Source organism: Eptesicus fuscus, chromosome 3 (genome assembly GCF_027574615.1).
Source record: "Eptesicus fuscus isolate TK198812 chromosome 3, DD_ASM_mEF_20220401, whole genome shotgun sequence".
NCBI classification, from domain to species: domain Eukaryota; kingdom Metazoa; phylum Chordata; class Mammalia; order Chiroptera; family Vespertilionidae; genus Eptesicus; species Eptesicus fuscus.
The window spans coordinates 5,749,950-5,772,248 of record NC_072475.1 but is presented as its reverse complement, the minus strand read 5'-3'; the positions used below and the strand labels follow the sequence as shown (position 1 = coordinate 5,772,248).

Genomic DNA, 22,299 nt, shown 5'->3' with positions numbered 1-22,299 from the left:
ACCAGGCCTGGTTCCTGCCTGTGTACACTGAGGAGCAGGGAAGGCTGGAGGAGATGCAAAGGCAGCCCCCACCCCGTAATCAAAGGGAAATGGAACGGGGTCCATTGCACTTGAGTTTGGAGGAACCCAAAGGGAATTTTCAATTCATTTTGCAACGGAATCACTCGGCATGCAGGAGCGATGCGTGCTCGCGGACTGCGGAATTCTGCAGTGGAGGCTATGCGCTCTCCCCCGTGGTGCCCTGGCTTCCTGCAAAGTGCAGTCCCTGCGGTGGGCAGGGGAGGGGGGGCAGGAGCAGGGCCTGGCTGTGGCTCTCCGAAGAAGCCATGCCTGTTCTAATCACTCACATCCCCGCTGGCACCAGCTCTCTTAGGAGCGGAGAATCTGCCAGGGGCAGCTGCAGGCTGATTGGGATGGACGAGCAAGACACAGGTGCTACTGTTGTCATGGAGATGAGAAGAGACCTTTTCTCAAAGGAAGTGGGAGGGATGAGGAGGCTGGAGAAAGGGCACTGGGAAGGGTGAAAGAAGGCTTTAGAGAGAGAGGACAGGAGGAAAATAAAGGCCAGGCTGGGAAGGGGACCCAGAGGGCCACTTGTGGCAGTTTGTGAGACAAAAAGAAAGAAATTGGGATCTTTGCTGGACCCAAAGGTAAATGAAAGGAAAAGGAGCATTCAGCAGGGAATGACAATGAGTTCTTACATGTGAACATGGCAGTGAGTAGGCAGGGGCACTGCAGTCCATTCAGAGGCCCTGAGCGAGGGCAAACAGAGGACCCTGGGTACCCCCGTGGTCTGCGAAGACCAGCAGGCTCTTGCTTGGAGGAGCTCGAACCGCTGACTCCCAACTGCAGAGTGAAGGGTTTAGGTTTATTTTTTTCCACTCACGTACTTTCCAAAGTCTTCCTTTAATGCGCAGTAAGAGGTGAGATTTGCTGTGAATCTGTAGGTCTGTCTGGCATGATCCTAATGGAAAACATACATTACCCACCAGCTGGCCGGGCACATGAACAAACTCTCTGGAATCCTTGTTTTTAGAAAGAAAAATAAATGGGTGACATGGTCCAAATAAATGGGCTCAGAAGAATCTAACAAGCAAAAACAAAAAACAAAACCTATGGCATACTAGGACTAGCAGGGTTAAAATTTAGTTCTAAGAAGAATGTAAAGCCCTAGCTGCTTTGGCTTAGTGGATAGAGCATCTGCCTGTGGACTGAAGGGTCCCGGGTTCGATTCCAGTCAAGGCCACATGCCCGAGTTTTTGGCTTGTTCCCCAGTGGGGGGCGTGCAGGAGGCAGCCAATCAACGATTCGCTCTCATCATTGATGTTTCTATCTCTCTCCCTCTTCCTTCCTCCCTGAAATCAATAAAAATAATTTTTTTTAAAAAAGAATGTAAAGATTTATTTATTTTAAATATTTTTATTTTTATTTCAGAGAGAAAGGGAGAGAGAGAGAGAAACATCAATGATGAGAGAGAATCATTGATCGGCTGCCTCCTGCATGGCCCCTACAGGGGATTGAGCCCACAACCCAGGCATGTGCCCTGACCAGGAATTGAACTGTGACCTCCTGGTTCACAGGTCAACACTCAACCACTGAGCCACGCTGGGCGGGCAAGATTTATTTGTTTTTAACAAAATATTGAAACCAGGCAGAACAAAACCACCTATGCTGTCTATCATATTTAAGCTAGTTAGAATGGTTTGTGGGATTTTTTTTTTTTACCCATGGGGAGGGGGGACCAGACTTCTCCACCTACCTATGCAAACAGATCACAGGTGTGATTAATGCCCCCAAACCCAAGGAGCTAAATGTCAGCAAGCAAGTCCTTCTACTTGCAGAGGGTCTTGCTAAACTGGTTACTGTGTGCAGACATGTTCTTGTGGGCATTGCCCCCACCCCGTCCCCATGCTTTTTTCTTGGTCTGACTTTGTTTCCCCCCTACTGGGATCCTGACTTGGTGTCTGAGGGTGGCTTAAAGCCTCCCGGGAGCCATGGCAAGTGTGGCTCAGCTGGTTGGGTGTCCTCCCCTGCACCAAAGAGTTACTGGGGTTTGATTCTGGGTCAGGGCATATGCTCAGGTTGCAGGCTCGATCCCTAGTGCAGGAGGCACCTGGTAGATGTTTCTCTCTCATTGATATTTTTCTCTCTCCCTTTCCCTTCCTCTCTTCTTTAAAAATCTTTTTTTAAAAAAAAAAAAGCTTCACAGGGATTCTGTTGAAAAATTAAGATACCTAATGGGCATAAACCTAATTTTTAAAAAACATAGCCTTTATATTGGGGTCACTGTATTTCATATTTTAAAACTATGTGAAATAGAAGTATCTTTGTTTTATATTTGACTTTTAGATTACTTTTGCAGGAAAATTAATTGTAATAATTAATTAAATGATACAAATGCAATTCAGGTAAACAAATTCCAGGTAATCAAATTCTCAAAATCTAAAATCTTCATACGGGATTTGAAAGCAAAGTGAACAGTCACAGTTACTCATGTGAAAACAGGACTGCACAAGCATGTCAAACTCGCAGCCCGCGGGCCGCATGCCTCGTTTGTTGGCCCGTGTGAGCCTCTGAGTCTGACGTGCTCGGCGTAGACATTTTCTTATAACACCAGTTAGTCCGGGTCTGATGGTGCCTACTCGACTGAAACAGCCGTGGTTCACATGACGGTCTCATGGATACCTGTTAACATCGTGTTAATGCCTGAAATCAGAGCGGTTGAGAAAAGCACTGGGAATCCAAGAAAACCGTAAAGGAGGAAACCGACTCTAAAGAGAACTGTGACTTGACTGCTCCTGTGTCGCTCGGACTCACACCTAAAGGCAGCTGGAGGCATCTGATCCCGGGGGGGCGGTTGGCCTGTTAGGCAAATCCATAAATATTTGCTGAACTCATTCATGCTGCTGCTGCTCACACCTTCTTCTGCCTTCTCACTGTGGACTCCCTCGTGCACCTGTGTCTGCTGGCCAAGGACCAACCCCCCCCCCCCCCCCCCACCCGCTGCCCCCAGGCAGCTCCCCTGTCTGCATGCCCACTGCTGTGGTTTAGGCTCCTCCCATGCTTTTTCCTATCCCTGCCCCTTTCTGCAGGCTCCACCCACCACACCTCCCCTCCCCTTCCATGCCCACCTGGGCTCTGCCTCTTCTGGCTGCTGCCGACCACTCTCATCGCACCACTTCTGGAAGCCGGCTGGCCCTCACCATCCACTACCGCACACTTGGACACTTCAGATTTCTCTAAGGTCCCTGAAGTGTTTGTTTCCTCTCTCCAGCTGGATTGCTGAGCATTTTCAGGGCAGAAAACACATTTCAGAGCCCTGAGAGATCAAAATCCATGGTTTGTACTGAAATGTGTACACACACATGCACACACACGTGCTCACATACATACACCTGCATGCACACTCACATGCACACATATGCATGCACTCCCACACATAAACACATACATATATAACACAAATACACACATGTACACACACACACATGTCTATTGACTACCTGAAAGTCTACAAAACCTTTATTACTTTACAGCATCACTTTGATGGTGTTCTTATATTTGAGAAGAATCTGATTTCTTTTAAAAGGCCAACATGTCAGCCAAAATTGCCCTGCCTTTGACTGAGCGGACCCTTCACCATTAGCAGAGAAAAGCTAACTCGGGCCTCTCCCTGCCCAGTTTAAATCGCCATAAATGATCCAAAACGATCCTGTGAGCAGTGGACTCCCCTCCATCTCCAGCTTTCAACCTGGAAACTCCCTTACTCTGGAATTTCCATTTCGAGTGTGAGCCCCAAGAAGGAAGGAACCATTTTTTAAAATCAGTTCTGGCCCTGGCCGCTGTGGGGGTTGGTTGATTATCGTCCTGTGCACCGAAAGGTCACTGGTTCGATTCCTGGTTGGGGCACATGTCCCCTGAAACAGGAGACAACTGATCAATGTTTCTCTCTCACATCAATGCTTCTCTCTGTCTCTCCCTCGCCCTCTCTTTCTAAAATCAATAAAAACATATTTTAAAAAATTCTGTCTCCCCAGTGCTGGGAACTGCCTGGCCGAGTGTCCAGCGCAGTAGATTTTGCCGGGTGACCTTGTGATGGCTGGTGTATGCTGAGACCCCACGAACTCAAGCCATCTTTCCAAAACACTTAGAGAAGTCGGCCACGGCAGCATGAGGAGGGTGGAGAGCACAGGCCCCGGTGCCAGATCCCACCCTGTCCCTCGTGCCTGTGTGACCTCCTATGTCCCTGGGGGCGCAGTGGCGCTGTGTCACGGGGCTGCGGTCAGGGCCGGCTGCTGCCTTCATCCAGGAAAAGGAAGCGCCCTGGCCGAGAGCAGGCCCTCTACATGCAGTGGCTTCTGACGCGGTTCCCATGACTACACCCTGTTGTTATTATTATTCCCGTGGTTATTCGATCTCATTTTTGCTTCCCTAACAAACGGGTGGGCGCTGCTCTCCCTCCTGTGGAGTCTTCTTTAGCGTCTTCTTTTCTTTCCTGCACAGGCTCCCAAGAAACATTTGCAAAATGGGATCATCCGAGGCTACCAAATCGGTTACCGCGAGTACAGCACGGGGGGCAACTTCCAGTTCAACATCATCAGCATCGACACCACCGGGGACAGCGAGATCTACACCCTGGACAACCTCAACAAGTTCACCCAGTACGGCCTGGTGGTGCAGGCGTGTAACCGGGCCGGCACGGGGCCTTCTTCTCAGGAAATCATCACCACCACCCTCGAGGATGGTAGGTCCGCTGGGCCGGGCCCAGGCTCCTGGCTTTTTTCCTCCAGGGTTTGTTCTGGTTGGGGCGCTGGCTCCCCACAGCCTGGCCCCCCGCTGGCTTGGCAGTGACAGAGGCAGCTGGCCTGCTGGCGGGCGGGGTCTCCATGGGGGAGCTGGCCTGCTGGCGGGCGGGGTCTCCATGGGGGAGCTGGCCCTTATTAACTCCAGCACTGCATTGATTGGGTCCCGCCCTAGACACGTCTAGATTGCAAAGCCCAAATCCATTTCCTCTCCAGCATCTTTCTCATTCATTTGCAAACAAGAATTGGGCTTTTTCCCTAGTGGCACCATGCTCTCCCTCTGACTGCAAAAGTCTGACCAGGATGCAGAAATCCGGTTTTCTAAGAATTGCTCCCAAATCAATGTTCAGGAGGATTTTTCTTTCTTTCTTTTTTATGATTGCTTTCTATTTTCAAGCATCTGCGATCAGGGAACACACCATGAGTGGACTTTGGAGCAAATCTCACGGTGTTGGCGCGCCCCCTAGTGACCATAAGAATTAATTCTCGCTTTTCAGGACAGTGAAGGAAACCTGAAAGCTAGGATTGATGGTAGTGCTTGAAAAGACAGCGCACCCTGGTGTCCAGAGGCAGGGCGTTGTGGGTGCAGAGGTGAGATGTGGGGTTAACTGCAGGAATAAGTAGCATATAGGAAGGCAACAAGCATGCATTGCAATAGCTCTTGTGCAGTTACCCACGGGATCATGGGTTTGAGGCGTTTCTTTATCGATGCACAATTTCCTCTTTTGAAGAAATTGATGACGTCCATTGAGAATTTCTGACCATCTTTTAGAGAAAGAGATGTCTTGGGTACCTGGAAACTTAAAGACGGGGGCGTTCTCTCCGCCTTCACAATCTTTGCCATATATGCCCTGGGGTTTATGCTTTGATGCGCATTTTCCATTGATGCATGTGGCTCAGTCAGTATTTCATCCCCTCTCCTACAGGCAGCATTTAAGGTTTGCCTAAGCTCCATATGGGAAAATACTTCAAATATTTTCCTAACCTGCATCTTAGTCCATTTTCTCTCCTTCCCCGGACAGAATGTTTTAGTATTGAAAGGGGGCTGCGGGCGGATGGGGCGGTAAACGAGCAATGATGACATGCCTGTTTTTCAACACTTTTCAGGAGCTAAACTTCCAATGTGCATCCCAGATTTTACTAAAGAGAGGGGACGGGTTGTACAAAGTAAATGCAACTTAAAGCCGTAGCTTACAGGAGTGGTGGCACGTACACAGACAAGCACTGGCCTTCGCTCACGCAGTAAGATCGGGAGTGTTCACAGCTCCTCGAGCCTGGGACGGCCTCCTAAGAGTGAAGTAGCTCATCTGGAAAGAGAGACTGTGGCAGTCTATTAGGACATATGCATAAACTCATGATATTCTACTGAGTTGCCCATAATATTTGTACAGGGGGAATAGTATTCAGTTTTCCTGAATTCTGGGAATCGAGTGCAATTGTTTCCTTTGGCTTGCGCATTGATACATGAAACTAAGGTTGCTGATTCAGTATTGCTCTGCTAATAAAACCACCCACCGTTATTACAGACTCTAATTATTTCATTTCAGTGCCCAGTTACCCCCCTGAAAATGTCCAAGCCATAGCAACATCACCGGAGAGCATATCCATTTCCTGGTCCACACTGTCCAAGGAAGCTTTGAACGGGATCCTCCAGGGCTTCAGAGTCATCTACTGGGCCAACCTCATGGACGGAGGTAAGAGGATGAACCGGCGGCCTTGCGTTTGCCCCAAAAGATACGCAATGGAATGTGCAGACCCGGGTCCCCATGGGGGTTCGGGACATGGTGGGCGTTTCTTTATCATTGAACAGTTTCCTCTTTTCCCCGCCTCCTTCTGTTCCTATCTCTCATCAGCATGTTAACAGGTGTGTACAGCTCTTTAAGGCATCACGTCCCCCCCAAAAGCAACTGGGGGTAGAGGAGGGGATGGCGCGTGGGAAATCTAGGCATAGGTGTGTTTTCCTAATTATAAGTGCCTGTGTCAAACCTCTGCAGGCAGCACCGAAACCATGGTCTGAATTTAGGAAGTTCGACCGTGATGTAGATGCTAATAGGTTGGCCTCTTACTCTCCAACAGATCTCAGCAGGGAAACTTCCCAAGTTCCCATAGTTGGTCTCCCAGGGGGGTCCGAGGAACAGAGAATGCCTTGAGGGGGATGCCGTTGCCCCCTGAGGAACCATCATATCCATGTTTGCGTCCTCTTCTTCCTGTTTCTCCTCCTCCTCCTTCCTCTCCCACTGCTGCCTTTTCCTCATTCTTCTCATTTCTTTATGTTGGTTTTTCCTTTCAAGGTTTAGTACAAAAAGTCCCCTATTTGGGCAAAGTACCTGCTCAGGGGGTGGCAAGGTTGGGTTCCAGATGTTTCTTAGGTCAAATACATGTGGGTGACTTTGCTTTCCGATGGCGGGTGTCGCTGATCCCCCTCGATGAGCATGATAGGTGCCCACCTGCATGGTGGCCCTAACAGGAAGGCTCCTAGGTCTGCTCACTGCTTGTGGCCAAGATTTTGGAGACCCACACCCACATCCTCCCCTGCTGTCTTTCCCCAGCCTCCTCCTGCACCCCTGCCCCTGGGCCCCGCCTCCTCCTGCACCCCTGCCCCTGGGCCCCGCCTCCTCCTGCACCCCTGCCCCTGGGCCCCGCCTCCTCCTGCACCCCTGCCCCTGGGCCCCGCCTCCTCCTGCACCCCTGCACCTGGGCCCCACCTCCTCCTGCACCCCTGCCCCTAGGCCCCACCTCCTCCTGCACCCCTGTCCTTGGGCCCTGCCTCCTTTCTGGCCTGGGGTGTCTTTCAGCCCCTCGGAGTGGGTGTGGCCTCCTGGTGCACACCCACCTGAGTTTGAGCAAACACAGCTGAGCCCCCAGATACACTCCACTTCTGCTCAGGACCCCAGGCCTGCTCTGCCAAGCAGGTACATGGGCCCCAGGGGGCTCTCCTATTGATCCCAGAAGGAAGGAAGAAGACATTAGCAGAAGGATGGTGATTTGCTCAGTCACTAGCAGTGTCCAAGCCTCAGCTAGTTCTGTCTGTGGCCAGACTTGCTTCTCTGGACTGAGGCTGAGACTCGGTTCCTCCCATGTCCAGCGTAGCCCCTGCTCTGCTCCAGGCACTGGGAGGCATTCTGTAGAGTCGCCTGCTCGTCCTGCAGCGGATGGGTTAGCTGAGCATCTACTCCGTGCTGGACGTGTCTCCACACTGAGGATGCAGCACCTGCTGGGGATATTCCAGACAAGGGAGTGAGGGAGGATCTCCCGAATGTACACCCACCAGCCCAACAGTGCACAGCCAGTCCCCGGGCAGATTCAAGTACATGATTCTCCCACAACTTCACTCTCTCCTCCCACACATGCTTCTGTAAATCCCACAGATGTAATGTTAAAAACAACAAAAATGTGCCACAGTGTCTATTGTGTTGAGGTGAAGCTATAGGGTATCATTGCATAGACCTGGTCTGGTTCCTACTCCTCGTCTTGAACAAAACAAAACTGAACCCCTAACACCCCCCTAAAGACAGCGTGACACTAACATTACTCCAGTTTTCTTCTTCTTGGAAACATTTCCAGAGTCCGGTGGGGACTCTCCATTCATATTTTCACATATCACTCATCTTTGCCAACCCTGCCTAAGTATCTACGTCCCGTGATGGACGATGCGGCTTACTAGTATATGGTTCTGTCAACTTGACATTCTTGAAGGTTTAAAAATTTGGATATTCAAACACATAAACTTAATAAATGATGCTTGGGAATGCATAGTGTTCCCCAAATACTTCTAGTCGCTGCATGAAGATCAAAGTGATGTGCTTCATGCCCAGTGTGGAAGCCCTACACTCACCTTTTAGAAGAGAGAGAGAAACCCTCCGAACAGAAACCTACTCACCAGCACTCACGCCTTTCCTGCCACCTACGGGAGGCGCCATTCATCAGTTAGCAGGCACTTCCGTGGAATTCCTGGGCACTTTTGCACAAGCTCCTCAGGCTGCGGTCCTGAGTTTCCCACGGACGCAGAACATGTAGTGACTGTGTAGAGATCTATACCCACTGATCCTTGAGGACACATTGTACGCACACTCACATTCACACATACACACTCACACTCACTCACACACTCACACATGTGCACACAGTCTCATACACTCATATACACTCAGTCACACATACTCTCACATATTCTCACACTCACACACACACACATGTGCACACAGTCTCATACACACATATACACTCAGTCACACATACTCTCACATACTCTCACTCACACTCACACTCACGCACACACTCAGACAGGCCTGGAGAGTCTGAGGTGGTTACCACGACTGTGATTAGCAATTGCCCTAAAGGTTTTCAAAAATCTGTGTAAGACAGCAATTTGCTATTGCTAATGTGATCAGATAAAATAAAACTGGCTAATATATCTTTGATAGCATAGGCTAAATCACAGGATGCCTGTGAAATGTCCGAGTATTTCATCATAATCAGAAAGTTAAGTAACGTTGAGGCCTGACAGAAGCAATTCCTCTAAGATTGCCAGGGAAACTGCACATTCTGAAGAGTCACCACTTCCATCTGAGTCTGAGCTCCTTCTCATCCCTTTTGTCTTCAGGACAAAAACGGTGGATGCTAACGCGAAGTAGCACGCAGACACCACCCGGGGGCGCTGCTGTGGTGGGGGGCGGCTCCGGAGCAGTTACTCCCACCCCTGTTTGGTTTTCTGCCTTAAAACACTTGGAGAATGAGAGGGGGTATAAATCAAGACATACAACTTTCATTTCAAAATATAATTTTAAAAATAGTTTTGGGTAAAAGACGTAGTGTGACTTCTGAATATATTTTGTATATTCCTTTCGTATCGTTTTACTCTGATAACGAACAGAACACCATTCTCTCCTTCCCATATATATGTTTTTAAATGACGCTATGGAGGCTGTGAGAGGTGGATGATAGGAATCCGTGTCTAAGCCATAAAAGAGAAGCAGAGCTTTTAGAATGGGAACTGAAGCACGCTGCCTGGCAGTTGGCTTTTTCATGATTTCCCTCCTATTTCCTCTGTATCTGCTGACCGAGGGGCACCTTCTGTTGGGGAACACGCTCCCCGCAGGAGGGAGGGGTGTGTGCACAGAGTGGGTCTGGCAGGCAGATTCACCTGGGGATGATTTTGAACGAGGGCTTTGACTGCAGTCATATTCCTGATTCATGATAAATGAGTTTGAAACAACATGAACCCCAATATGAATAAACATGCAAATATGAATTCTCATTAGTATAGTAATTCATGAGCAGATGTGATTCTTTGGTGTAATTGCTGCTCTTTCAAAAGACCAGGAGTGCCCTTGTTGGTTTGGCTCAGTAGATAGAGCATCCGCCTGGGGACCAAAGGGTCCCGGGTTCGATTCTGGTCAAGGGCACATGCCTTAGTTGCAGGCTCCTCCCCGACCCTGGCCCTGGTCAGGGTGCGTGCGGGAGGCAACCAGTCGATGTATTTCTCTCACCTCGATCTCTCTCTCTCTGTCTTTCCCTCTCTCTTCCACTCTCTCTAAAAATCAATGGAAAAATACCCTCAGCTGAGGATAGATAGATAGATAGATAGATAAATAGATAAATAAATAAATAAATATAAAAAGACCAGGTGCCCACTGGCCTTCTCCCTCGCACCACTCCCTCCTCCTCAAGCTTGCTCAGGAAAAGCCCTCCCAGGCCACTGCCTTCCCCCACCCCCAGGACCACAGCCCACTTTCTCTATGGGTGGAGACCCCAGGCCCTTCAAAGAGAAGAAGAAAACAAATCACAGAGGCCCCAGGAGGTCAAGGGACTTAGTCACGTTCTCATAACTAGCCATGGCAGGGCCTGGGGTAACCCCTCCACCCGCTTAGATGTAGTTTCCCTGAGTGTGTGTGTGCACATGCACGTATGAGCATGTGTGTGCATGTGTGTATGTACAGGTGGGTGCACGTGTATGTAATCTTTGGCACAATGTAGAAGTCTCTAAATCTAAAAAGATCTTATGAGCTCTATACTTAACACTTTTTTTCATTAACGTTTGGGTTCTTTATCCTAATCCAAATGACCCACGTTAAGCATGAAATAATGTTCCCTTAGCCCAGCCTGCATCCTTTCCAATTGGGGACATCCCTCTCACAATCTGGGACTGCTGGTTCCTAACTGCTCACTAGCCTGCCTGCCTGATTGCCCCTAACTGCCTCTGCCTGCCTGCCTGATTGCCCCTAACTCCTCTGCCTGCCTGCCTGATTGCCCCCAACTGCCCTCCCCTGCCAGCCTGATCGCCCCCTAACTGCTCTCCCCTGCCGGCCTGATCCCCCTAACTGCTTTCCCCTGCCGGCCTGATTGCCCCTAACAGCCTCTGCCTTGGCCCCGCCACCATGGCTTTGTCCAGAAGGACATCTGGAAGGTTTCCCGGTCTAATTAGCATATTACTCTTTTATTAGTATAGATAATATGATAGAAAGAGACCTGGTGGTCCCCCAGGATGGACCCTACCTTCAGAGGGGAGCGTCTTTAACCCTTGTGGGTCGAACAGTTGTTGGCTATTTGAATGCAGAATGCTACTCCCATGAGCAAACAGTTTTCTCCTTCCCACAAGCATCTGTTGAGGCTTCCAAACTGTGCCCCCCAAAATCTGCATCTCTCTGGCCTCCCCAGAAGACACTGGGGTAAAGGTGTCTTGGGGGACTGCCTTTCTTGCCCTGCTTTCTCCCCCGGCAAAGCGTACTGCCCCCGGGACTCATCCACAATCTGTTCAAGATGCCAACAGGCCTTTAGCTCATGTTCGGGTCCAAGGCTGTGTCTGTGCCCCAACATCCCTCATGTGCCCATTACTGCACTCCCCTTCCCACTCTCGCCACACACAGGGCTCCCGGCGTGTGCGTGACAAGCCTCATTCTCCCCCACGCGTTATTTTACATTCAGCGTTTCCCCACGTCAACTCTGCCTTTTGCTGACGACCAAAAGCACATTGCACAGTCACCATAACCACAAATAGGTGGTCATTAACCTCTGTGCTGCTGTGCACTATTCTAGAAGGATGGAGAAAAGAAAGACAAGGATCGGGAAGAGGAAACCAGGCCGAAAGCCCATTTAATCCGGCCCATGTGACTGTTCCACAGAGTGCTCGTGGCCGCGTGGCTGGGATTGTGGACTGTGGCGCTCGGCCAGGCCCTGTGGTTCCACAGCCCATGCTCCCAGCCGCTGTGCCAGGCTCCGTGACCTTAGGCAAGGTTTTGGTCCTCTCTGCCTCAGTTTTTCTCCCATAAAATGTAGAAATAATAGAATTCGTGTAATGGCTGAGTTAGCACGTGTACCTAGAAGAGTGCTGGCTCCTAGGTAAGCGCGGCACGTCAGTTATCGGTACTGAGGCAAGAAAGAGCAGGAGGGACAAATGGCAGCCTTATCGCTTTCTAAATGGATGCAAAGTTGGCCTTCGTTCTCGCCAGCCACCCAAGAAGGAACCCCTGGACCTCCGCTCGCACCGTTCTCACGGGCACACAGGGTTGCAGGCGGTCCCAGAGGGTCCACCAATGGCCACTTTCCCCAGGGGCGAGGCGTGCCTCGGGCCTCTCTCTCCTGCGCTGGCTCCTCCGTAGGTGGCTCATTTCAAAACCTGAACCCCTGGAGGGATTAACACATCACTGAAAGTTTTCTCAAATTGCCACGTATCATATGCCTGAGAGCAGAGAGCATAGCGTCCCACCTTTGAATATTATTAGCTGATGCCACTCCAGAAAAGGAAGCGTTTTTAGCTTAGACCTACCTTCTGATATCTCAGCGTGTCACTTCTGCGGGGATGCTGGGTGGGTTCGCTCCAGGTGACAGGAGTTGGCTGGGCCACCTCCTCTCAGCTCAGAGATAGGAAAGAACTTAGGTGCTTCAAGACACGTGTATTTGGCCTTAGCCGGTTTGGCTCAGTGGATAGAGCATCGGCCTGCGGACTGAAGGGTCCTGGGTTCGATTCTGGTCAAGGCCGCGTACCTCAATTGCAGGCCCTGCCCCAGGAGGGGCACATGTGGGAGGCAACCAATCAATGTGGATGTTTCGCTCTGCCTCTTCCCCTCCCTTCCACTCTCTCTATAAATCAATGGGAAAATATCCTCGGGTGAGGATTAACAAAACAACAACAAAAGGTACATGTGTTTTGTCTCAGAGTAGGCTATAAAAACAAAAACAAAACGACTTACAGAGCTTTGTATTTTGAGATGATGCTCTGTTTACCATCACGACGGTATGACTGCGGACACGTATGTCCGAACGCACTGAAATGTACACATTAAATATGTGCATTTTTTTAAAAAATTAATTACAGTTGCCATACAGTATCACCTGAGTCTCAGGTGTACAGCTTAGTGGTTAGACATTCGTACACCTTTTGAGGTGATGAGCATGACAAGCCCAGTGACCATCTGTCACGTGCATGGTTATTGCACAGAAGCTTCTACGAGCAGTCGGAAACGTATCCGCGGAGGAGCGATGTGGCCCTCGGCTTCCTGGGTCGGTGTGGGGGCCATGCGTGAGAGCCGCCGCCCGAGGACTTCGTGGGAGAGGCCACGTGGGGCTGGCCTGGGTGTTAACACTTAACCTGGGGTGAATTGCTATTTTGCAGACCCATGTCCCCGGTAGTGTGGTCCGAGTGAGCTTTTCCACATGGAAGGGCTGTGCACAGTCCCTTTGGATGACGTCAGGGTGTGACACACGGTGGCGCATGGCTGGCACTGGGCATCACGCACCGCGCCGGGAAGGCGCATGCCCACACCATGGTAACAGATCGTGTTTTCTTGTCCTCCAGAGCTGGGCGAGATCAAGAATGTCACCACCACGCAGCCTGCGCTGGAGCTGGACGGGCTGGAAAAATACACCAACTACAGCATCCAGGTGCTGGCCTTCACCCGCGCCGGCGATGGCGTCCGGAGCGAGCAGATCTTCACCCGCACCAAAGAGGATGGTGAGACATGGGCGGTGTGGGTGGACCACTCGGTTTTGGGTTTCTTTTGTTGTTGTTGTTTAATATAATTTTTTATTGATTTCAGAGAGGGAGAGAGAGAATCATTGATTGGCTGCCTCCTGCACTCCCCCCCCCCCCCCCCACACTGGGGATCGAGCCCGAAACCCGATCATGTGCCCCAACTGGGAATCGAACCATGACCTCCTGGTTCATAGGTCGACACTCAACCACTGAGCAACACCAGCCAGGAAGCTCAGTTCTGTCTGAAAGGCCAGGAGACATAGGAGGCTCCTGCCAAGTGGCAGCGTTCCCGGCCTGAGCTACTGTTGGGAAAGCAGGGTCACGGGGCACACCTTAACTCCCCAGCCCAGCCTTTGGCTGCCCTCCCCAAACCTGCCAGCGGGATTCAGACCATCTGCTTCCTATTGTCTTTGTTGATTTACCCATTGTCTCTCTCTTCCCCTATTATTTCTTTTTGGCCACCTATTATTTTAAGCAAAAATGCCTTTTATTCCCAGAGCTGTAAGGCTTGCTGTACCTGTTTTGTGTGCCATTAGAATAATTTTAGGATCTCTTCAGCCATTAAGTGTAAGCTCTGATCATTGCCATCCTTCCACTTGAAAGTTACGTCATGGTCTAAGACCTATTATTCTGTGCCAGCTTCAGAATCACTTAATAAGCCCTTAATTTGAGAGCTTCATGCTAATTTTTTTAATTTCTTGCAAGAATTCATGATGGTGTAGTAAAACTTTAAATCACAGTGCATTTTGTTTCAGACCATTAATTCTTGCCATTTCACCGCATTTGGACTTGGTTATGTGACTATTATCCAAAGCTACAAACACTACATGACAAACAGTTCTTTGTATTATCCTAAGGGAAACTCTGAGGGGCCTGATTCAAGCCAGTTTGAAGAACAGTTCAAGTTCTAATAAGTATTCTAGGAATCACGAGAAGAGTAGTCTCCACCTTCACAAAGGGAGGAGCAACTGATGTCAAATTGATCCCCATATGGAACCATCCAAATCAGAGCCCAGAGTTATACCAGAGAAAGGGTTGAGATGAGCTCAGGATGCCTGAGTTCTGTGCTAGTTTGGCTCTGTGACTTGTTTGTCTTCTCTCCAGGGCTCTGTTCCCCAGGCTGGGTGGGGTGGGGTAGGAGTACCATCACCCATCGTCTAGGACCTGCCATGTGCTGGCAGGTGTGATGTCTGTGCAACCTGTTCACCACATAGAATATCTAACATGCTCTTGCTTCAGCCCATATCCGTCCTGTGGCTTCAAAGCCAGGGACTCATGAGCTGAGGCCTGGGTGGACTCTTCTCTTCAGCGTTTCTGTCTCCTCACAACATGTCCCTGACATCCACAACCTGCTGTCTTCCACCTCACTCTGCTCTGAACTCAGCAAATCCGGCCCTGCTCCCCCAAGCAGTCCCATCCCTCCACCTCACGCATTATTCTTACTGTCTCTCTAGCCTTCCTGTAGCACACGGCCCGCACACAAGTTAAGCCTTAGTAGCTTTCACTTTTCTAGAACACATGAGTATTCCTTCCCAGGAATGTGCAGGTGTCAGCCAGTTCTGCTCAAAGGAATCAGATTATTTAGAGAAATCTCAGGTCAAAATGCACTGCCACGAGGAAGTCTCGCATTAATAGAGAGATCTACAAAGAGTGAAGACAGCTCTCATTTAATTTTAATAAAAGGTAACAGATGGAGAGCCATGTCTAGATGCTGCCCGTGGGACTCTGGGCACCTTATCTAACCTTCTCTGACTGTCTTCATGTACAAAATTTCCATAACGATCAGACAGAATTAAATATAAAAAGTGGAGTGATGTGTGCAAACACCTAGTTTGACACATGGTGGGATGGTCCTTGACACTAGCTATTTGATTATTTGATCTCAGCTCCTTCAGAGCAGGGGCGGAGCACTCTTTTGCATTGCTAAGCAATAACATGAATGTCACTGGAATTATTATTTAAAGAGCAAGTAGATCAGCAACAGGAATCTTGACACCTGCAATTTTCAGGAGAATGTATAAAAATTGAATAAGAAGGGAAGGCTCTCCCAACTCCTCACTGACTGGTGGTCATTTCGGATCAATTTTTAATTAATCCTCCAGTTTTATAAATCATGGCGCTCTGTCTCAAAACTTGACCCTGAGACCCAAAGTCTAGTTTGTCAGTCAGGAATTCCCTGCTTTCGCATCCGGTGCTGACGGTGTGTGGAGATGTGATTGATTGCGGAGGGCCCTGCCTCGGGTATACCAGTTTCCCCAGGGATGAGGGCCGTGGGCGCTAGTGCGCGGGACAAGCAGTGATGCAGAACTGAATGTCAGTGTTTGCTCGGGATAAACCATCAGCAGCTTTAGAGAGGAAGCAGCGCAGAGATTAGGTGGAAGGGGAGAAAAACTAGTGTAATAATGAAATGATCTCCCAGATGCACATGGAAAGCTCACTGGCTCAGAAACAGTAAAGAATTGTGCCAGGCACCCTTCTAGGCTCTGTATCTAATGTAAATAGACATGTGGGCAATTTTGAGTCTGATTGAAAGAAGAAATAAAAGCGAATTATGCTTCAGAAAATTAAGAATATAGATCCTGTTTATTACTCTATTATGGGGTCTTACAGTTTTGAAGTTTGGAATGCATTGTCAGCTTCAATTAAATTATGTAAAGATGTAGATAAAATTCCAGTAAAATAATAATATTCAATATTTATGAAGCTCTTCCTCAGTCAAGCACATGCCCCTGACTGGGCCTGATCACCAAGACCAGAACAGTGATCATGGCAGACACAAGGCTGAAGGAAGTGTCTGTACTCAGACTCCCGTCAGACTTCAGACCAAGGCGATAGTTTTTCAGAACCACAACTTTGATGTCTCACGTGATGATACATTAGTAGAGGCCTTAACTGTCTAGATGCATGTTCTATGTTCTGTGTTCTATAACAGCTTACCACAAACTTGGCTCCTTAAAACACACACCACCCATTTCATTGGGTCAGGGTGTGGCTCTGGGTTAGCCGGGTCCTCTGCCCAGAGGCTGTGTTCTCACCTGAGACAGCTCCCCCTACACCCCAACCCCCGCCCCCAAGCTCACTGGTTGTCCGCAGGATCAGCCTTAGGGTTTTAGGGCTGTGATCATCTGAGCTCCCAGAGGCCTCCTGCCATTGCCTGTCCCAGGGCCCCTCCATGGCAGGGTACCCTTATAGGCTCCAAGACCAGACAGAAAGAACGCCAAACCCTAGATGATCATGTAACAAGGTCCTGGGGTGGGAGGAGAGGCCACTTCCAGGGACTAAAACGACACCGAGCCAGGAGGAGCCCACCCACCGACCAGGCACGTCCAGAGGTCTGAAGGACCCCCACCCTGCACATCGCCGAGCGGGACGGAGGAGCAGCAGGAAGGGAATTTAGATTCTGGCTTTTGCAGACAGGAGGTAGCTGTGTCATCCCCTGAGTGGGGGCCAGGAGGAGGTCAGGCTCGGGAGAGGAGGCGGTGAGCCCTGCGGGGGACCTGGCAGGTCTAAGGTGCCTGTGATGAGAGTGGAGGTGTCGTGGCAATGGGATTGGGAGCGACATCAGCAGCGCAGGAGGGAGGGCCAGGAAACTGGGAGAACAAGGAAGAATGGTTTCCCGCAGCTGCCTCTTCCCTTCTGCCTGTCAGATCCCAGCCAGACATTCACCCAACAATGGGCACCGACTCACCAAAAGTGCCAATGCTTGCCTATACCTTTGTAAGAAAAAGCACTTTACCAAACTGTCATCTGACAACAAGGAATGTCTTAAGAAAATATGTCCTAGACAGACTGCCGCCCACCGGCTGACTTAGCAGCATTCTTGCTAAAACGGAGCTCTTAGAGGTCATGCCCAAGGTCAGGGCTTAGGGGGCCTCAAGGAGAGAACCTTTGTCAGCTCCATGGCTGCTGTAACCAACTGTCACCGACCAGGGGCTTCAACAACAGAGATGCACTGTCTTCTTGTTCTGGTGGCCAGAAGTTCAAAGTCAAGGCGTGGGCAGGGCTCCGGGCCTGTCTCCTGCCAGCTTCTCCCCGTGTCTTCACATCTTACCTCTGCTCCTGTCTGTGTCCACATTCGCCTTTTTCTAATAAGGACACCGGCCACATTGCATCAGGGTCGCCCTAACAACTGCATTTTAACTCGATCGCCCCTCTGAAGACCCCATCTCCCAATGAGGTCCCTTCTGACGTCCCGGGGCTAGAGCCGTACCCCTCGGATTTTGAGGGGACACAGTTCAGCTCCTTGGAAAGCTGAGAGGGGAGAGTGGTGGCCCCGCTGGCCGGGTGGGGTCCTGGCAGGCAGGTGGGCCTGGGCACAGGTGGGGGCCCCGTTTCCGTGACTGAACGTGCGCTCTTGTGTCCAGTTCCAGGTCCTCCCGCGGGCGTCAAGGCGGCGGCGGCCTCGGCCTCCATGGTCTTTGTGTCCTGGCTGCCCCCGCTCAAGCTGAACGGCATCATCCGGAAGTACACCGTGTTCTGCTCGCACCCCTACCCCACAGTAAGTTGGTAAAGAGCCAAGTGCCTAAGCGTCTCCGCCACAGCTGCCAGGGCTCCTTGGGGACAGGTCCGTCCCTTTGTCCCCCGCCTACTTGGGTCTTCCGGGGGGTTTTATTTTCCCTGTTGTCTCCACACACAAAGCAACATCCTCCCTTGTGCCTCGTTTGAAAATACACGTCTGAATCATTGTAAGGGGCACAATTGTCTGGAATTATTGTTTATTTGCTGACTTCCCCCAGAACTGCCAGCCGGCTTATCAAAATCAAAACCCAGAGGCCTTGATTGTGCCTTAATTGAGAGTCAGTGGACACGACCTATTGATTTTGCTGTTGGACTCGTTGTTAAATGCACTTCCCGCATTTTCTCCTGTCCCTACCCTCCCTCCCTCCTGTGCCCCACCTCCTGCCCTGACTTCCTCCCCTGCCCCATTCCTCCCCCACTAAGAAGCCAGCAGGCAAACCCTGTTGGCCTAGGGAGACTGCAATGAGGCTCTGGGACCCTCCCAGTTACAATAGTCAGCTTAGCTCATTGCAAAAGAATGAAAAATTAGAGTACAGAATAGTTCCAAGTGTAGGATTTATTATTGCTAATGTTATTACCATTGAAGAAACCCTATAGAGTTCAAGTGTTTCTTAAACCAGATATAAAAGGCAAATTTTAGAGAAAAGAAAAGGAAAATGGTTCATCAACATTCATGATGTTTTCATGCAAGTTTTTATGACATTTTTTTTGAGGTAGGTACCGTTTCTAAATGATCTTTCTAGCTCCCTGCTCCCCACATGGATTTGACATGCGTAGCCTTTCCATAAGTATTTGTGGGGTAGACACAAATTAATTTTAGTTTCATCCTGGTAAATATGTAACATCAAATTTATCATTTTGCTATTTTAAGTGGATGGTTCAGTGGCATGAAGCGCTTTCACAGTGCTGCAGCCATCACCCTCATCCATCTCTAGAACTTTCTGTCTTCCACAACTGAAACTCTGTCCCCAATTAACAAACTAATTCCCCATCTCCCTCCCACCAACGCCCGGAATCCTCCAGTCTGGTTCCCACCTATAGATTTGACTGTTCTAGGGACCTCCAATAAGTGCATCACACAGCATGTGTCCTTTTGTGACTGGCTTACTTTGCTCAACATAACATGTTCCAGATTCATCCACATGAAGCATGTGTCAGACGTCCTTCCTTTTCAACACTGAGTAGCATTCCTGAACTGATTTATCTGTTGACCCTTTAATGAAAGTGGTATGTTTTCCCCAGTCTGTAGGGGCCCCCAAGGCCTGGTGGCCCTGGAGACAGTGGCCATGACCAATGGTAGGAGACAGGGTGAGCATGGCAGCTCACTGAGATCTGGCTCTGCTGTAAATACTGAGTTGTATGTTCTGCCGTTTATATGTCAACAATGGCAGCAGTTGAAGTCGATGTAAATGTAATATGGTCAGAGTTGGGTTCCAGAACTTTCTTGGAGGTTCCTTATATGCTATGAATTCTCAGGGATGAGCCCTACCAGCAAAGCCCAGAGGTGCAAATCAGTGTAGACCCCAAGGTGAACTGCTGAGAGGCGATTCATGGAGACCCTTCTCCTTAGCCCCAAAAGAGATGAAATTATTGTCACCATTTCACCAGAGACAAAGTGCTTGCTAAGTGAGAATACCCGTACTCCATGAAATGTGAAGTGCTTCTTTAATTGCATTCATTCATTCCATTGTCTATTGGCTGTAGGACTCGCACTTGCTATTTTGACTCCAACACGCTGGGAAGAAGCTAGCAGGGCCCAGAGAACACCAGCATCTGCCTCCCTCTGTCTCTGTTGTCCCAATCTGGTCTTTATCTCTAAACTAGAAACCTCCACCTGGCTTATTTGAAATTAGTCCTGAGTGACTGAGGCTTAGATGAGCGAGACGACCAAGCCCCCACGAATGCCAATCACTAAAACAGGAAGAGTTGCCCTAGCCCAGTGGTCGGCAAACTCATTAGTCAACAGAGCCAAATATCAACAGTACAACGATTGAAATTTCTTTTCAGAGCCAAATTTTTTAAACTTAAACTTCTTCTAACGCCACTTCTTCAACATAGACTCGCCCAGGCCGTGGTATTTTGTGGAAGAGCCGCACTCAAGGGGCCAAAGAGCCACATGTGGCTCGTGAGCCGCAGTTTGCCGACCACGGCCCTAGCCTGTTTGGCTCAGTGGATAGAGTGTCGGCCCGCAGACTGAAGAGTCCTGGCTTCAATTCTGGTCAAGGGCACGTACTTCAGTTGCAGGCTCCATCCTGGCCCTGGTCCCGGCCATGCCAGAGGCAACCTATCAATGTGGCTCTCTCACATTGATGTTTCTCTCTCTCTCTCTCTCTCTCTCTCTCTCTCTCTCTCTCTCTCTCTCTCTATGTCTCTCCCCCTCACTTCCACTCTCTCTAAAAAAAGGAAAAATGTCCTCAGGTGAGGATTAACAAACAAAGTTTTAAAATATTTAAAAAAGAAGAGGTACTATTTTGAAATCATGATCAAACAATCTGTGGAATGGAATAGAAATTATTTGCCTGGGGATTTCCACTTCTCTCCAAGCCTGAGATTTGACCCCGCCCCCCTCCACCCCCAGTACCTCCTGGACAAGACCCTTTCAAAGTGTGACAGTAATGAGGTTAGGCCCACCAGAAAGGTGGGCAATGAAACTGAATGTCTCACCTCCCTGACCTCTCACCACCGCCAGCAGCATGCCTCTGTGCCGCCTTTTGACCACATTAAAAACCCCTGCATCTCGAGGGATGTGATCGCCCAGGTGCCCATGGTCTCTGGGCAGCCTCCGTGGGGTGACGTAAACCCAGGTCGGTTTCACTCCCTCGGGAGGCTCCTTGCTGTTCACCTACTTCCAACATCGTTTAAAGAGCACGGAGCCTATCTTTCTGATAGACTTTATTTTTAGAGCCGTTTTAGTTGACAGCAAAATTGAGTGGGAGGTGCAGAGTTCCCATACAAGGCCTACTTTTAAATTAAAAATACCATTATAAGTAAAGATCAGGGAGAACTAAGACACTTCCTTTCAGTGGTGAACATGTGAAAATACCATCTATTATTTTAGGGAGAGGTTAATGGAATAAACAAGAAATTATAAATTCCTAGAAATGATCCACCTCTCCCCCATCTTTAGTTTCTATACATTAATTATAAGTCAGAAAACTGGATCTATCAGATTTCTGGAGGTTTTTCTGCGTCTGCCTATGTGTCAGGATGACCACCAGAGGGCAGTCCTCGCTAGCGCTCTGTATTTTCCCTGCTCCTCCATCTGAGATGCTTTCTCTTTGAAATGATTTGCTGGTTGAATGTAGCACATGGGAGGGTAACTCAGGACACAGCGTGCCCTGTCAGTTCATGTTCTTTATAAGCATCCCGCAGCCGACCTCCTTGTGGATGTGAATTCTTTCTCAAGGTCCCCAATTCACCTCCCCTCATGTAAAAAGACGTTGTTACAAGACAGGCTCTTCTCTCTCACGTGGAAAATACATTTTGTAGTCATGCATTTGTTCTGTGGTGTTGTCTCAGTTGAGCTTAGTAAAAGATATTAGAATTTGAAACTTTGTGTGTGGCCAGACAAGAGATTGTACATTCTTGCAGAGACTGGTTGTCTGGCAGTAGAACCAGGTAAACATTGATCTCACTGCGAGGAGCGGGCAAATGCAATGAGACATCCACCTCCCCAGTCAGAGATTTGAACAGAAAATCAGGGACTCATCCACACACGTTTTGGACCATGGCTATTAATTTGAACATGTAACAGTTTGAATGGCCAATTCACACACTATGACAAGTAGTAGACATCCGAAGAAGTGAGCTAACCTTATTGGCTCCTGGGTAGATGGTAGCTAAGTTGATTTTCTCTCTAACACTCTCCCTACATAAAAACAGTCTGTGAAAAAAAAAAATCCTGTGCACCGAAAGGTTGCTGGTTTGAGTCCTGGTCAGGGCACATGCCTGGGTTTCAGGCTCTGTCCCTGGTAGGGAGCATGCAGGAGGCAGCTGATCCATGTTCCA

General features: G+C 49.4%; 1 protein-coding gene across 1 annotated transcript in view; it reads left to right on the top strand.

Annotated features, from left to right (window-relative positions):
• DSCAM (DS cell adhesion molecule) overlaps nt 1-22,299 on the top strand; it is a 373,478-nt gene that overhangs the window by 283,974 nt on the left and 67,205 nt on the right. Inside the window, exons 17-20 of the mRNA XM_054712828.1 lie at nt 4,504-4,744; nt 6,350-6,496; nt 13,597-13,752; nt 18,138-18,271. Coding sequence (XP_054568803.1) covers nt 4,504-4,744; nt 6,350-6,496; nt 13,597-13,752; nt 18,138-18,271 — 678 coding nt within the window. The remainder of the gene's footprint in view (nt 1-4,503; nt 4,745-6,349; nt 6,497-13,596; nt 13,753-18,137; nt 18,272-22,299) is intronic.